This window comes from Thermochaetoides thermophila (assembly GCF_000221225.1).
Source record: "Thermochaetoides thermophila DSM 1495 unplaced genomic scaffold scf7180000011822, whole genome shotgun sequence".
Taxonomy (NCBI): Eukaryota; Fungi; Ascomycota; class Sordariomycetes; order Sordariales; family Chaetomiaceae; genus Thermochaetoides; species Thermochaetoides thermophila.
The window spans coordinates 1-16,580 of NW_006383038.1; the positions used below are offsets into that span (position 1 = coordinate 1).

At 53.9% G+C, this 16,580-nt stretch overlaps 3 protein-coding genes across 3 annotated transcripts; all 3 read left to right on the top strand.

The window, feature by feature from the left end:
• Positions 1-181: 181 nt before the first annotated feature.
• Positions 182-692, top strand: CTHT_0064580 (uncharacterized protein; the record flags this gene model as incomplete). The annotated part of the gene is made up of 1 exon (XM_006696699.1): positions 182-692. A coding segment is annotated over one exon (511 nt), but the record flags the coding sequence as incomplete, so codon positions are not given.
• A 3,264-nt stretch (positions 693-3,956) lies between these two features.
• CTHT_0064590 (putative pyridoxal phosphate binding protein) lies at positions 3,957-8,613 on the top strand (the record flags this gene model as incomplete). The annotated part of the gene is made up of 6 exons (XM_006696700.1): positions 3,957-4,413; positions 4,480-5,047; positions 5,967-6,130; positions 6,178-7,446; positions 7,846-7,894; positions 8,511-8,613. 6 exons carry the CDS (start codon positions 3,957-3,959, stop codon positions 8,611-8,613), a joined length of 2,610 nt encoding a protein of 869 aa, XP_006696763.1.
• Positions 8,614-12,616: 4,003 nt separating this feature from the next.
• Positions 12,617-14,382, top strand: CTHT_0064600 (uncharacterized protein; the record flags this gene model as incomplete). The annotated part of the gene is made up of 3 exons (XM_006696701.1): positions 12,617-13,067; positions 13,325-13,611; positions 13,882-14,382. 3 exons carry the CDS (start codon positions 12,617-12,619, stop codon positions 14,380-14,382), a joined length of 1,239 nt encoding a protein of 412 aa, XP_006696764.1.
• Positions 14,383-16,580: the final 2,198 nt, after the last annotated feature.

Here is a 16,580-nt window from a genome sequence, read left to right on the forward strand (position 1 = left end):
TAACCCTAACCCTAACCCTAACCCTAACCCTAACCCTAACCCTAACCCTAACCCTAACCCTAACCCTAACCCTAACCCTAACCCTAACCCTAACCCTAACCCTAACCCTAACCCTAACCCTAACCCTAACCCTAACCCTAACCCTAACCCTAATACAACTGGCCCATCATGCGTCCCTAAGGGTCAATCAGCTGTGCACCAGGGCCCGAGGGCCCGGCATCAGGGTCGACCCGAACAAGACGGAGGTCCTCTACATCCCCCCCCCCGGGGCCACCGGAGCGAGGCGTGGCAGGATCGACCCCACAACAACCTCGACCCAGGCGGAGAGGACGTCCTTCCTCCGTGGTAAATCCGTCAAGTGGCTTGGAGTCTCCCTGGCCCCAAGCTCAGCCCTGCGACCCAAGCAGCCGCGAGGGCGGCGGCGACAGCATCGGTGGTGGGGCTGGTCGAGCGCTTATCCAACACGAGGCTCCGGGGCTTTCCCCCCTGGCCGGTCCCAAGATCTTCGCGCAGTCGTCACCCCTTCCCTCCTGTATGGCATGGTCCAACTCGATACCGGCCCAACTAGAGCCGCGGTTGACGGCCACTTAGCCCCATCTAAAATTATGCCGGTGTGGTCGTCCCTCACCAAGGTCGCGAACGCGGCACCCAGAGTGATCTTCCCGGTGTGGTGGACGATCCCGACCACGTGACTCTGGTGGCTAATTGGCCTCTACCCAGAATATCTGCTGGACAGAGAGCGATCAAGGTGGAGGGCTCGCACAGAGATGCTGCCGGCCAACCACCCTCTGTGGATCAGGCTTGTCCGACCCCCTTATCGGGGCTGGTCTCGTCTACACCAAGCGGCCCGCGGGCTCAGGGCTAAGCCCTTATGGGAGCCAAAGCACCTAGGGATCAGGGAGTGGCTCGGCCTCCCCCTGCCTTTTCTCCCCCCCCCCCGCGGAAACCGATGAGTGCCTCCCCCGGATATGCGTAGCTGGTGGCGCACTAACAAACCCCCCTCGACCTGCTGGGCTGGGCACAGTGCTAAACCATTCCTCGAGAGTTTCTCCCGTCAATGCCTATTGCGTTGGCTGGCGGAAGCCTCGGGCCACGGCGACTTCTTAGAATATCACACGATCACACGCGCTTCAACCATCCGCCGGAGGCTGTCAAAAAGTGTCCCTGCGGGGCGGTGGTTTCCAGGGGACACTTCTCCTGCCCTCTTGTTTCCCTTGACAACCCACTCGCGGGAAGGATAGACCCTAGGGCTTTCTAATCCTCCTTCCAACTTTTTTATATCTAGAGTCTCCCGGGCCGTACTCTGGGGGCAGCCTGCGAACCCTGCCCAGTGACGGCTCTCTCTCTCTAACATTCATCCTCTTCCCCCAAATCCCCCTTCGAACCCGGGGGTCCGGACACAGCTCCCCTGAACTACTCTCTCTCCCCTTAACCATGTAACATAACAGCCCTTCATTACTTCACGTCGGTTTATCTCCCACGCGGGTTTTTTCCTCCGGCGTCACCTGTAATTAATATATTTTAGATAGCTCTTGCCCGCCGGCACCATGGGCACGACTTAGCACTCCCAGTGGTGAAACAGTCGAAAATCAAATCAAATCAAATCAAATCAAATCAAATCAAATCAGGGCTGCTCCCCCCAGACGTTGCAGGAGCCATTCGATCGCCCTCTCACCTCCTTAACAACCCACTTGCCGGCAGGCTAGACTCAAGGGCTTTTTGGTTTCCCTTCCAGCTGTTCAAGTCCAGGGCCTTCCAGCGCAAACTCTGGGGGCAAGCCTGGGACGCTGCCACAGGCACCTATCCCGTTACCACTCCTCCGCTCCCCTCTCGCAAGCCCGCCCCAAGCCCAACGTACTGATCATTTAGACTCCGAGCCTAACGACCCGGAGTAGGTCCTAACGAGGCACATGCCTGGGACCGGCCGGTTTTGAGAGCCTTCCCCAGTACATAGTATGCTGTACTCCCTCTAACCGACGCCGGTTTACCCCTATGCGGCTTTTCCCCGGCGTTACCTGTATTTAGTTCAACTCAGGCAGCTTTTGTCCGCCGGCGTCGTGGACACGACCCAGAACCCTCGGGGGTGAACCCGGTCGAAAAAAAAGAATGAATAAATAAACGATCAGAGTAAAGGGAGTTGTGACCCATCCACCCAGATATCTGTCCTTAACGACTCCACGCATTGGGGAGGGGTTCCCCAACGCCAAGAGGCATTGATCCCCAACACCCAAGGATGTTAACCTTCAACAGTCTGTACCGTTAAGGAGGAAGGAGCAAGGGAAGTAAACAAGATGGTATAAGATATAGATAGATTCCAGGCAAGGCCATTTGGCCGAAGAAGGCCCCCAGTCAGCAATGCACAGTTGTCTACTCAACTGGTGATCACTGCGATCATTCTGACTGTGTGAGAACTCTTGTCTCCAAAGTCCAGCGGCTTGGCACCTCGCGAACCCATCCAGGAGGCCTGTCTGGATCGTCACACTCGGCTAGCTCCTATACCTCTCTTCTTGTAATATATGTTACCGCGTTGATGCGAACCTATAGCCGTCCCTCGGCAGTGACGAGAGGACCAACCCCGAACGGGGCCGGAGAGCGAGCCAATCAAAGGCCGGGAAAGATTATCGTTGCCAAGAACCATCGCTAATCGACCCCAACCCGCGACGATAATCCTAAACTTTGTTGACGATGACCTAAACAATAAGACGGCTGTACCAACTATTTTCAAGCATAAATCAGAATGTAGATTAGCCCCTTCCCCAGAGCCACGATGGAGATCCTCGGTCAGTAATACAAACACTTGGATGCCAACAGTTGTCACGACCAACAGGGTGTCAGGCGGGAAGAGTGGGGCCAGACACAAACGGCCAACAAAGACTCACGGCTCACGTGGGTCGGAAACGGCCAATAGGATACAGAGCCTTCTGACTAAGGTTGTCAAAAGCCAAGAGTCACTAACGAAAGATCGCCATAACAAGAACCGCTGACGAAGGACTGAATGGCCCTTGGTAGAAGTAAGAAACAAGGATCTGAGTCTCTAAGGAGATACATTCCTCGCAGCAGAAAGAGGATGAAGAACTCCCAGGTTAGCAACACAGTTTTGCATAACAAACTGATGACCACAGTGCTCCTGATCTAAGCCCATCTCAGCAAGGCTCGGTGGATCGGCACACAGTCATTCAGCTGTGTGAGGACCCCAGTCACTCAATTCTACAGCCTGATCACTACTTTTGAACCCATCTCAGGAGGTTGTAGAATCGTCACAACTCTCTTTTCCTAGGAGGTTTTTGTTTAATTAGCTGGGTGAGTGTTGTAGAGGCTGTACAAGATTACGGTGCAAGATTTAGTCGCTTAGATAATCGAGGAAATTTTCCAAGATTTTGCATTGTAATCATTGCGCAGTTAAGGTGCCCTTTATTTGCCTTGCATTTGCATGTCTTCTCAGTTTTGCGATTCTTGCAGTTGTGAAAGTAGCCCCTGCATCCTCTAACAAGAGTACCTGCACTCCGCATGATCCTCCTCGGTTGTAGGGTAGTGTTAAGGCGCTCAAACGGCTTTGCCGAATACTTCAGTCAACTTGGACAAAGTGAGAAACACTAGGTAATTTATCCTGCTTGGCTTCCGTAGACGTTGTTCGGTTTGGATCCGAAACACAGCTCCGATTGGCGCGCATGGGGATGCGGCTCAGCTATAGTAGCATTCGGAATATTCAGGCTCACCCCGCCATGCGTCAACGCCTAAACACCACGCTCACACATCGCGGCGATCACCAGACTATGGCTCCATTGGGAAGTTCTCCGGGGGATTCCAGAAATGGATGACCGGCAGATGGCGAGGTTGCTCGCCAAAGTGAACCCCAGAGAACATATATGAAGGGGTCACTCTTGCTCGCAAGCCAATGTTGCCAGGCATCGTCAATCCACCGCTCAATCTTCGGTCTTGTCTCTTGCACCAACACCATGCGCACTCTTTCTACCATCGCTCTCTCCCTTCTTGCCGTTCAGGCTGCTGATGCCGCATCGGCTGGATGCGGCAAGGCTCCTCCAAGTTCAGGCGTCAAGACCGTCACAGTCAACGGAAGACAACGTCAATACATCCTGCAACTGCCCAACAACTATGACCGCAATAAGCCTCACCGCGTGGTCTTTGGTTTCCACTGGTTGGGCGGCTCCATGAATGACGTTGCCAACAACAACTTCTATGACCTGCGGTCTCGTGGCGCCTCTAACACTATTTTTGTTGCACCAAACGGCCTGGATGCTGGCTGGGCCAACACTGGCGGCCAGGACATTGCCTTTGTCGATCAGATCGTCGCCTCCCTCAAGAATGACCTTTGCGTTGATGAAGGACAGTTCTTTGCGACCGGTTTCAGCTATGGTGGTGCCATGAGCCACAGTGTGGCATGCTCGCGGCCAAGTAAGTTAGACCCATGGACACTGAACAGCATCCGCGGAGGTACTCTGTACTAACGCTATTACTTAGACGTCTTCAAGAGCGTGTCAGTCATCGCGGGTGCTCTTCTCTCTGGTTGCGACGGAGGAAACACGCCGGTCGCGTACATGGGCATTCATGGCGCGGCAGATAACGTCCTCCCGATTGCAATGGGTCGTCAGCTGCGTGACAAGTGGCTCCAGACCAACGGCTGCCAGAACAAGAACGCTCCGGAGCCGTCTGCCGGCCAGCAAACTCACATCAAGACCGTGTATGAGTGCTCTCGTGCGCCAGTGGTTTGGATTGCTACCGGCAACGGCCATGTCGGTGATCCTACTGGCACCGGTGGCGTCAAGTTTGCTCCTGGAGAGACCTGGGATTTCTGGAACTCGGTCGCTGGTTTGCCGGGCGAGGGTGGTAGCAATCCTAATCCTACTCCGACTACGATCGTCACGTCGGTTATCCCTACTCCGACCAGTGTAATTGTGCAGCCGACGCAGCCTCCTGCAAACTGCTCGCCTCGTTGGGGACAATGTGGTGGTCAGGGCTGGCAGGGTCCGACATGCTGCGAGGCCGGCACTACCTGCCAGTCCTTCAACCCCTGGTACTCGCAGTGCCTGTAAGCACTCGGCACCTGATGTATAGTGACTTTGCTTCCGCATGTATATAGTTTACAGTTTACGTTAAGTTCAACGATGAAGGCAACCAGCTTAGGTGTTAAGACAGTGCATTCTCGCTATTAACTATGAACATGACATTGTAATGAACCGAGAGAGCAAGTGTTTATCCAAAACAACACCAATTTCTTCACCCCTCCCCTGCATATTCCCAAAATGAGGTAGCATTCGGTAGAACTAGAAGAAGCCGCTGAACTGAATCAAGTTTCTTTCTCCCCGCATTTCTTCGCCCTTTTTGAGTTCCATGTTTTGCATACAATACTGCGACGAGTCGCTGAAGATAGAGCATAATGACGGCTGTTTCGCTATTTGAATGAGTCTTCACACAATTGAGAGAGCCTGACAAGGAGGCATGTCTTTACATGTCCAGTATGCGGGTACTGATATAACGGGCCAGATATCGTGAACTGCTGTCATGGACACTGATTGGTCCCGACTGGGCAGCTGTGCTCTACTTTAATGTAGAAGTTCACTCTGTTCGTGAAATTGAGCTTAAGGGAAATGAGCCGATCTACCAGAACTTGAGTAAACAGCTGGAGTGTAATCCAGACAAGTCATACACGAGTTCACAATGCTACTTGAACTGTCATCTCCTCGAGCACGTGAATGTCACGTGATGCAGTGACTTTCAAACCTATCAGTCTCTGAAACTCTGAGCAAAGCGGTCGCTGGCATTGGAAGGAAAATGGAAACCATTGACTGATTTTGCTGAGAAAAAGCCCTACATCTGTGTTGCAAAAGAAAAGGCGCGCCCTTTGAACAACAGGTGTCACCCCACTCTTTGTGGATCTGCACGGATTGAAAAGACCGGCATATCCGATAATAGGAAACACTGACACGCTCTTACCACCTATTTGTGAGACTCGAGACAATGCTCAAAGTGTTCAAGGCGACTGAGATAAACTCGACATATGCTTCCACAATGGGCTCCTCTCAAAGCGAGTATATTGGGCCCGCCAAGTTTGGGCGCGAGCTCAGGGAACAGCACTTCCTTTTTGATCCCTCATATCGCAATCTCAATCATGGTATGCACCGCTTCTTGACTCACCAGCGCGCACTCTAATCCACACAGGTTCCTTTGGCACGATCCCACGTGAGATTCAGGCCAAGCTGCGCTCATACCAGGATGCTGCCGAAGCCAGGCCTGACCGCTTCATCCGCTACGATTATCCCAATCTACTGGACGAGTCCCGTGCAGCTGTTGCGAAACTCCTGGGGGTTCCAACCGATACGGTTGTCCTTGTCTCCAATGCGACGGTTGGCGTCAACACCGTTCTTCGGTCATTGCCTTGGTCTCAGGACAAGACAGATGATATTCTATATTTTGAAACCATTTATGGGGGCTGCGCCAAGACTGTCGATTACGTTGTTGAGGACCGGCGCGGCCTCATCACTTCTCGCTGCATCCCCATTCAGTATCCGTGCAGCGATGCTGTTCTGGTTGAGGCCTTTCGATCTGCCGTAGCTGCGTCCCGGGCTGCGGGGAGAACTCCTCGAGTGTGTCTGATGGACGTAGTCTCGTCCTTGCCTGGTGTTCGGGTGCCCTTTGAGCAACTCGTCGAAGCTTGCCGAGAGGAAGGGGTGCTCTCACTCGTCGATGGCGCACAGGGGATCGGCATGGTTGATCTGTCGCATCTTGGAAAGGTTGACCCAGATTTTTTCGTCAGCAACTGTCACAAGTGGCTACATGTGCCCCGCGGTTGTGCCGTGTTTTATGTGCCGCTGCGCAACCAACACTTGATCCGCTCGTCTGTGCCAACATCTCATGGATTCGTGCCCTTGCCGGTTCCTGGAGAGAAGCCCAGGTTCAACCCACTACCGCCGTCAAAGAAGTCTGCATTTGTCAACATGTTTGAGTTTATTGGCACTCTGGACAATTCGCCTTACCTATGCATAAAGGACTCGATCCAATGGCGCAAGGAGGTGCTTGGAGGAGAGGAGAGGATCATTCCCGCGTTGACAGAGCTCGCTCGGGCCGGAGGAAAGACGGTTGCTAAAATTCTAGGCACCAAGGTGCTGGATAATGAGGAGCAGACCATGACTCGTTGTGCTATGGTGAATGTGGCGTTGCCACTTGCAGTGCAACCGGCGGAAGGCAGAGAGCTGGACGCTGATTTGTCTGGACTGCCACTGATTCCCAAGGAAGACATTGGTGTTGTGACCAACTGGATGCTCGAAAAGCTCGTATACGAGTACAACACATTTGTGGCGCTTTTTGTTTATTCTGGTCAATGGTGGGCACGGTTGAGTGCGCAGGTGTACTTGGGTATGGAGGACTTTGACTGGGTAGGCCGCACGTTGAGGGAAGTCTGTGATCGAGTCGCTAAGGGCGAGTACAAAAGTAAGGCATAAGAAACAAAGCATGAAGAGCCCACGGAGAATGTCAATAAGAGGAAATGACTAGAGAGAAGATTAGGAGCATATATCTTGTAATTTGATACACTACTATCTACAAATAAGCCCCTGAACCCCTGATGACCACTCGTGACCCTAGGAAAGAAGACAACTATGAGAATCCATCCCGGTTAACCCTTCAGTAGTATGTTCGATGATTAAGTGAATATACCGAAAAATGACTGCAATCAATGGATAGTCGCTGCAGTCATGAGAGTCGTCACGGTGTCGAGAAAGAGCCGAACGGGTATTGGAGCATGAGAGCTATGTCGTTTGTGGGTTAAATTGAGGGCCTTACATAATGTGAAGCATGCGCCAGTCCATGTGCTGACACAAAATTGAGCAGAAAACGTAGACGAGGCTTTTGCGGCAATGGTCGTCCTCAAAATATATTGGTAAGAGGAGATGGGACGGAAGAAAACAGGGCCGTGAAATCTTGAGGCAAAGGACAATGTCACACGGACACGGCAGTCCAAGGAAAGGGGTGTCCCGACTGCCAACGCAAGGGACACCAGAGATAGAATGATTGTGAACGAGAGAAATACGTTGTTGATCCTGGAAGATATATGGAGCCATACAACCGAATGAGCTAGATGGCCGGGGAAGGAGGACGAGACCTCTGAAAAGTCTGGAAGCCCGAGGCACTCACAGGGCAAGAGGATTCCATAAAGGAAGCTGCCCGGACACGATGAAAGTCTTCTTTTGGTTCTTCCCCTCCCTAACACAAGGACACTGAGGAGCAAGAAAGATTATTACACGTATTACTTGACTTCGTTGTGCACTCCACATCGTCAGTGGCTATCATCTAACCCATTTGACCCATTGTCGATCTCTGTCTACACCAGATCAAGTCATACCCCACAGACAAGGAATGTTGGAGTCCTTTTGGGACAATAAAGAACACAAGATGAAGAGCAACACTGGGAATTGGGACTTCCTTAATTCAGGGAGATGAGAAAGTGCTTATAGTCCAGGTCCGTCGGGGGGTGTCAGTTTGCATCCCTGTGATAGTGGGGCAGTCCCGGCTCGAGGAGGTTTCCCAGCTCTTGCGGTCCCTCCTCCCCCGGCCCCGGCTGACTTCGTCGACAAGGAGGAGCTTGAGCGCTTTGCCTAGCTACTCTTTGATGTCCTCTCCGGGGTCGCTGGCCGGTTCTCGGTGCGCCCCCATAAGCACACTAAGTGTGGCCTCAGTGGTCCGAAGTGCTAGTTTCCTCCAAGGAACGGACCCCATCGAATTAAATTGAATTTTATTTCCGACCCGTATCACCCATGAGGATGCTCGGTCGTGCCCACGACGTCGGCGGGGAAAAGGTACATATGCACTCACTAGTCTAAGTTATGTAAATGCGGGGAAAAACCCGAGAGGGAAAACCGGTGAGTATCCGTGGTATAGATGAGTGGTATAGGAAAAGGGAGAAAAGTAGGAAAAAGAAAAAAGAAGATGGGTTAGGAGGGGCGAGTGTGAGGTATGTGGATGTCCAAACTAGACCGTTCTGATTCTGATTCTTCGTTATTAGGGGTGCGCATCGGTCGAGATTGTACGGCCATGCGTCAGGAAGGGTGGGGAGGGCGTTGAGTAGAGACAAGCTTTTGTGCGGGGAAGTCTGTAGCCTTCTCCAAGTGGGTGGTCCGGAGGTAGAGTTTGAACTCGATTCCGCCATCTGTATCCTTCCCGATCCAATAGGTACCGCAGGTACAGTCCGGCGAGCCACCACAGCCACGGCGTTGGGGTTGTACGCCAAAATGGAAAGAGAACCCTGAGAGCCGCGTGGGCGGTTTCGGACAGGACTGCCTCAACAGCACAGAAGCCGACGGGTATCAGCCGACCCCTAGCCCCGACCCGGGAAAGGCCTATGTCGAGTTGAGCCAAGCCATACATTAGTGATGGCACTACTATTATGTTGAAGACGATAGGTTCAGATTTGGGAGGGAAACCTTTAACTTTAGTATTGAAAAGTCTCTTGATTAGGCCTACCACGGAGGACGTAGCGGATGTTCTCAAGGATGCTTGGGCTAAGGGTCTCAGTTTGCCATCTAGAACTACCCAAAGTCACTTCACTGAGGTCTTGGGGGGACTGTCAGGTCACCAGATCGAAGAGTAAGCCAATCTGGGTCCGTCTTGTGCAGCTTTAAGCCTGCTCCACATGGGGGGATGTACAGGACCTCTGTTTTGTTGGGATCTACTCTAAGACCGAGGCCGCCTGCCTTTTGACGTAGGGATTTGACACGGAAAGCAGCGTGGAGTGCCAGTTGAGTCGGGTCCCGGCTCCAGGATAGTTGTGCGTGGTCATCCATGTACGTGAACGATGCACCTTGTGGTAACGGAGTAATGATGGGTAAAGAGTATAACACAAAGAGTATCGGTGACAATGGGCATCCTATGGAGCAGCCCAATGTCCGAGTGAAAGGTAGATCGTGCCGACTAAAGGAGAAGCGGCGCCTCTCGCAGAAGGTCGTTGCCGCCTCTCAGATGTTTGAGGGCCATCCTTGGTCCATTAGGACCTCTTTGAGTAGCTGAGGTTGGACTGAGGGGTAGGCTGAGTCCACGTCGAGTGTAACCAGTAGCCCGTGGTATCCTTGACGTGATCTAGTCTCCGCATCATGAACAAGAGCCTGGGCAAGGTCTAGAGCAGATCTCGAGGGAATAACCCCGGCGACGTCTGGGGGGATGATGCCTGATAAGATTGCAGCTGAAGTCATCCTTCTCACGAGGAGTCTCTCAATGCCCTTACCGAAGACAGACAATGAGGTAATCGGCCGCCATCCTTTGTAGGATCGGGGTCGTGGCCTGGTTTGGATAGAGTAACCACGGTTGCTTGCTTGAACGCCGAGGGGAAGTAGCCGAGGAGGAGACAGGCCTCAGAGAGACATCGGGCGGTCGGTAGCAATTTGTCCCAGGCATGTAGAACAAATGCTAGTGGCACTCCATCGGGATCCGGAGTGTTAGACGTCGCCCCGAGGAAGCTGTCAGTGAGTTCAACGTCCGAGGGTGGGGTTTTTAACTTGATCCGTAAATCTGGGGTGATTCTTGGTCCGGACCAAAGTGGTCTGGGGCCGGACTGCGAACCAGCTGGCCGGAAGGCTTGGACAGCAAGGTAAGCTGATATTTCCTCTACGTTTAAGATGGAACGTCCATTGACTGAAATTACCGATGGGCGGTCGTCCGAGGAACCCTTGCGCCATCGCAGGATGTGACCCCAGTCGGATGGGGTAGCGGCAGAGGCAACCTGGTTTCTGTAGAAGTTCGTACGGGCCTCTTTACAGAGTTTCCTGAAGACCAGGGAGTCAAAGTCTCTGGATACCTGGAGCGTCTCGACCACCATGGAGTGCTCTTTGGGTGTGGGCCAGAGGGAACAGCGAAACGGCCAACTACTCCTTTCAAGGCGTCATAGACTACCCAAGCATAATCCTTCAGATCTTGCAAGGTGAGGATTTTCCTCGGTTGGGGCAGAAAGACCTCTAGGAGAGCGGAGGCTTCGTCGAACCGGCTTCTTCGTAGCAATTTAGGGGGAGGGAGGGGCATCGGGCGGGCTCTATCCACTTGCACCAGCAGGGTTCTGTGATCCGAAACCCAGTGGGTAAACTCGGCGAAGGCTGTCTCCGGTCCCAGGGCTAGATCTAGTACTCCGCTAGCCCAATGTGTAGGGCTGGGCGGGTTTAGGACGTGAAGGACACGGGTCTAGATCCAAGCAGCGAGCATGTTTTCTCTGGGGTTCGGGAGGGCTCGGGAATCCCAGTGGGTGTCGTGTACTAGAGTCGCTAAGGACAAGAGTGCGTTGTACGCATTGTATGTTTCTAAGGCGTGTCCAGGCTGAAAGGGCCCTATCCAGTCTGGGATGCAGGTATATATTGATAATCGTCATCGATGGTAGAGAGTTGCCGAGAATGGCATGGTCGGGGGGGAAAGGGCCAGGTCGAAAGTTAGACGCCGGTCCACGTATATGGCAGCGTGTGTATCGTTATCGTCGAGGGTCAAAGTAGTATAGCCCGGGTGACGTCGCACTCTGTTGAAGATTATAGAACGTTCTTGGATGCAAACAATTTGGCATTTACATTTGACGGCGAGCTCTAGGATGCTGTCGGTATTGGCTATGGAACGTTGGACATTGGCCGAGATGATTTTGAGAGAGGGTAGCATTATTTAGTATCTCACGAAGATAGTGTCGCCGATATGGACTGATGGTCGATCAGGGCCTTGTGAAGAAGGATTCTGGAAGGGAGGGGAAGAGGAGGACAAAGGGGCCGTAGCTGCCCGGAGCGGTTGTATAGTACCGTCTGTTGAAGGCTGGGCGAGGCCTCTTGTTCTGACCGGGCGGCGAGCGGGGGTCTCTCTACGAATGTGTTGCTATCCGTCGAGGATCGCAATGCCCTCAGGGGAATCCCATGGCAGCTGGGCTACACTAGGGCAGCCTTACTCCGATGGTGGGAGTCTGCCAGAGCTTAGGAAGTCAATAAAACCTCTGGCATCTCAGTTCCTGTTCGTGATGAGTCGTTGGGCCTCTGCGATGACTTCATTCAGCGGGGACCTAGCTGTCACCATCCTAAAGGCCGCTCGGAGGCGTTGTCGCCATTCCTCCAAGAAAACTATGGTCGCTACGGTCTCTAGGGATGGAGGGCGAGAGGTGTTTGCCGCCGAGGGTTCGTCCTCCATCAGATCCAATGGCGACAGCGTCACGTCCTGCGCGTTGCGGGATTCCGCGAGTTTAGTTTTGTAGGCCGCACGACCCGCTTTTCTGATCTAAGAGCGTTGTTCTTTGGTCGGCTTAACTACTCTGCTCTGCAAGACTTTAGGTTTCGTAGGGCAGTCCTGATGACCCGGGGTGATATGGCCGAGGGAGGTTGGGGCATTGTGGGATTAGTTTGTGTTGCCTGTGATCCCGGAGTTGGCCACCGCATTCTCCGCACACTGGGTTATATTGACATTTGTCGACGTGATGAAAACCAAAGCACTTGGTGCAAGTATAGATACGAGGTTTGCGAGGGAGAAATTTGGTTGGGTCGGATCCAAACACAGAGAATGCAGAGACCTTGTGTTCGAGAATGACTAAATAGGAGCCCGGGGTATGAAGGGGGTAGACTTGCGCTTCTGTTTAATGGACGCTTCAACATCCTCAGCAATGAGGGGCTCCGTCGTGTACCGCAACTTGTGCAAGGTCAGGGTGATCTTCTGTAGGGAGCAGGTTGCCTCGGCCTCGTCTTCGGCGGACTGGGGCAAGATACTCAGGTGGCGCTCCGGCCCCGTTGATGACTGGCCAACGGTTATAGTCGTGAATGGGCGGGCGATTTTAGATACGGAGCAGGTGGCTGCGTACCTGGCTGCCCAGGCCTTCCGCCCAGCCGGGGCGCAGGTGGGACCCCGCCCGTTGTGGTTGGGGTCCCGCCTGACCCCCAGTGATGAAGAGCTCAAGGACGCGTTTTGGGGGCCACACCTAACCCCCCGGGTCCGGACGGGATCCCTCTGGCGTTCCTCAGGCACGTCTGGGACGTCGTGCGCCCGGCTACCCGGGCCCTCGTCGGGGGCTGCGTCGCGCACGGGCCTTCCCCGGGGCCTTGAAGCAAGCAACGGTGGTCACTCTGTCGAAGCCAGGGAGGGACCCTCTGTCATACAAGGGGCTGGCAACCGATAACTCTTCTTTCGACATTCGGTAAGGGTGTGGAGAGACTGTTGACCCGACGTATGGCCGCGGCGATGCTGGGCTTGGGGTGACTTCCCCCTGACGTCGCGGGGGCCGTCCCACCCAGGTTGGCGTTAGACCTCGTCCAGGCGCTAGTCCACGGTGCGAAGTCCATGTCAAGACAAGGCTATCGCTATCACGGACTCTTAGTCACTCTAGACGTCGACCCTGCCTACCCTTCGGTCCAACCACCGGTCCTCCGCGAGGTCTTGGCTGCCCAGGGCTGGCCCCGCTGGCTGTGTGAGGCGGCGGCGGACTTCTGCCACGCTCGCCGGTTTTCCATTCGGTGGACGCAGTTTAACTTCCGATCAGACACGGGTCTCCCACAGGGTCCCCGTGGTCTCCGATCCTGTTCTGTACTCTATGCCAATCATAACCCCTTCGCAACAAGGGTCCTCAATTCATGTACATGGACGGCCACACCCAACTGTCGTGGAGTAAGCACCCTGTGCAACTGGCCCAGCGTAATTCCCTCAGGATCAGATAACTGTGCTGCAAAGCCCACGGGCGTGGCCTCAAGATTGACCCAGGCAAGACGGAGTCCTCTACATTCCCCTCCGGGGGACCGGGGCAAAGTGGAACACGGTTGACCCGACGAGGATCCCGACACGCGTGGAGGGGGCGTCCTTCTCCCCTGGCAAGTCCATCAAGTTGCTAGGGGTCTCACTGGACTCTAAGCTCAGCCCCGCGACCCAAGCGGCCACTAGGGCGTCGGCGACTGCCTCGATTGTGGGTCTGAGTTAACGCCTGTGCAACACGGAGGTTCGGGGCTTCCTCCACTAGCTGGCCCCAACATCTTCAACACGGCCATTGCTCCCTCCCTCCTGTACGGCATGGTCCAACTCGACACAGGCCCAACCAGGGCCGGGGTTAACAGCCGCCTGGTCCCATCCAGGCTCACGTCAGCCCGGTCGTCTCATCAAGGTCGCAAATGCGGCGCTGAGGGTGACATTACCGGTGTGGAAGACGATTCCGAGCCGTGGCTCTGGTGGCTGGCAGGTTTATACCCCGAGTACCTGCCGGACAGGGAGCGGGAGCGGTGGAGGTGCCGCGCCGAATGTTGCCGGCCAACCCCCCTCCAGGCCAGGCTTGCCCGACCCCCTTACCGCGGCTGGTCCCGCCTGCACCAGGCGGCCGACGGTCTCGGGGTCCAATTCCAACGGGAGCCAAAGCGCCCGGGAGTTAGTGCGTGGCTCAGCCTTCCCTAAAACCCCCCAAACCCCCCAAGAAACGCCGAGTGCCCCCTCCAGATATGCAGGGGTGGTGGCAAGCCAATAAACCCCTCAGCTCGCTGGGATAACCACGCAGCCAAACCGTTCTTCGAGAGGTTCTCCCGGCAATGCCTGTTTCGTTGGCTGGCGGAGGTCTCAAGGTATGACGATTCCCTGGAGTACAGCGTGCGGTTCAACCACCGCCCCCGAGGCTATTTAGGAGTGCCCCTGTGGTAGGATGGTCTAGAGGCCACTTCTTCTCCTGCCCACTTACCACCTTCAACAACCCGCTCGCCGACAGACTGGACTCGAGAGCCTTCTAGTCCTCCTTCCAATTGTTCAGGTCCAGGGCCTCCCAGATTGAGCTCTGAAGCCAGGCCTGGAATGCCGCCACGAAGCTCCCCATTCGTACTTGGCGACCCCCCGGCCTCCCCTTACGTGTTCAAGCCCGATTCCACAGGAGCAGCGGCCCTAACACCAGCTCGTCGGAGACGATGTTGGGGGTAGAGATCTACTTCCCTGGGGTCGTGCAAGAATGATCCCTATCTGACACACGTTGCGCAACCGCCAGATATCTCTCCTTGCTCACGCCGGTTTTGTCTCAGTGCGGGCTTTTTCTCCGGCGGCACATGTATATAGTAGTAAGGCAGCTGTAAGCACGACCCAGCACCTCCAGCAGTGGGACAGGTCGAAAAATAGATTTCGATACAATTCAATTTAATTCGATAGCAGAGCAGGACTTTAACGAGAACTTAAAGGCGCTCTTCAAGACTTCCAAGATGCTTCTCTCAGTTTTCTTGGAGCCACTGTTGTGCCGCAGCCTCCATGCTGGTGATGTTTTATTGCATGTTTTACCGCAGGCACTCCCACAACTCCTGAGGAGTGCATGGTCAAGTAATACTGTGTAACGCGCTCGTGGTTGTTGTCTTTGCGCACGAGATGGTAAAGGGAGATGAGTGCATAGCAGCGCATTCGGGCCTTGTTGAGAAGTTAATTTTCCGGGCTTGTGGCGTTGTACTCCTCGATGGCTTGCAGCGTAGAGTCAATCCCGCCAAACGGAACGCATGTGTGATCCCAAATATGCCCAACGGCTTCTTTGACAATGGATGACCAGATGCGCATCTTGTCGTATAAACAGCGAATATGGATAGCTTCGTCTTGCTGCATGTTGAGTCCTGATGTGACAGTCTTATGCCACGCCCACCACGCGATGTTGTGGTACCGTGGAAAGTTCAGGCCAATATTGGCGAAGAATTTGTGCAGCCAAGCCTTTTCAAGCTTTTACGCTGCTTTCCCGGATGTTGCACCTGCAGGTCTGATGCTCGGGTTGCGAAGGACAGATGTCCTCAAAGGGCCAAGGGCGACGTTGAAATGGGCGGCCAGCGCTTGCTAGTCCGCAAAATGTCGAAGGTTGCGGGCGCTGTGGATGATCGAAACGCCCCTGAATAAAGCCTACGCCTGCCCAGCCACTCTGTTAAAACGTGCGGATTGCTACTATGAGCATTTAAGAAACGATCCGACCAGGTCCAACCAGGAATGCTGCGCAGCTTTCATGATTTGAGAGCCTTCCCACTAGCTTGCCAGCGGAGGGTGAGGGACTATTCAGATATTTCCAGAAGTGGTGAATGCGGCTAGATAGCCGAGCTGTCAGCGACGTTGCAGAGTAGAGGTTAGTCTTTAGACCTTTTATAGTCTCCATGGTTCGATGCCGAGATTTTTAATAAACGCAAATCCTTAATCTAGACACTTGTCAAGATATTAGCAGTCGTCAATGCCGACACATCGTGGTCCTTTGAAGAGTCGGGCACGGTATTATTCGTACTCAGCACAGTTTGGTCCCTCATTCAGCGGGGAGAGGAAGATTTCGCTACACGTCTTCAACGGTATGGATTTGTTGGAAGACTGTTAACAGGATATTTGTTAGAAGCAGGGTTTCAAATTGACGGTTGTCAGGAGGGTAACACATGCAAAACGAGGCCAAGATCAGCTGGTCCATGTGGTAGTTCATCAAATCGGCCACGATATGTATGCGACCTGCTTCCTCAAACTGCTCTAAAATAGCGGGCTGAGAAACATTGATAAGATTGTGTTTTAATCGATACGTCGATGTTGCAAGATCGGCGGCGATGCGCAGATCGTAAACACAGCGGCCCCACGGGCGCGCGACTGAGCTGAGAGTGCGATATTTGCTTCCT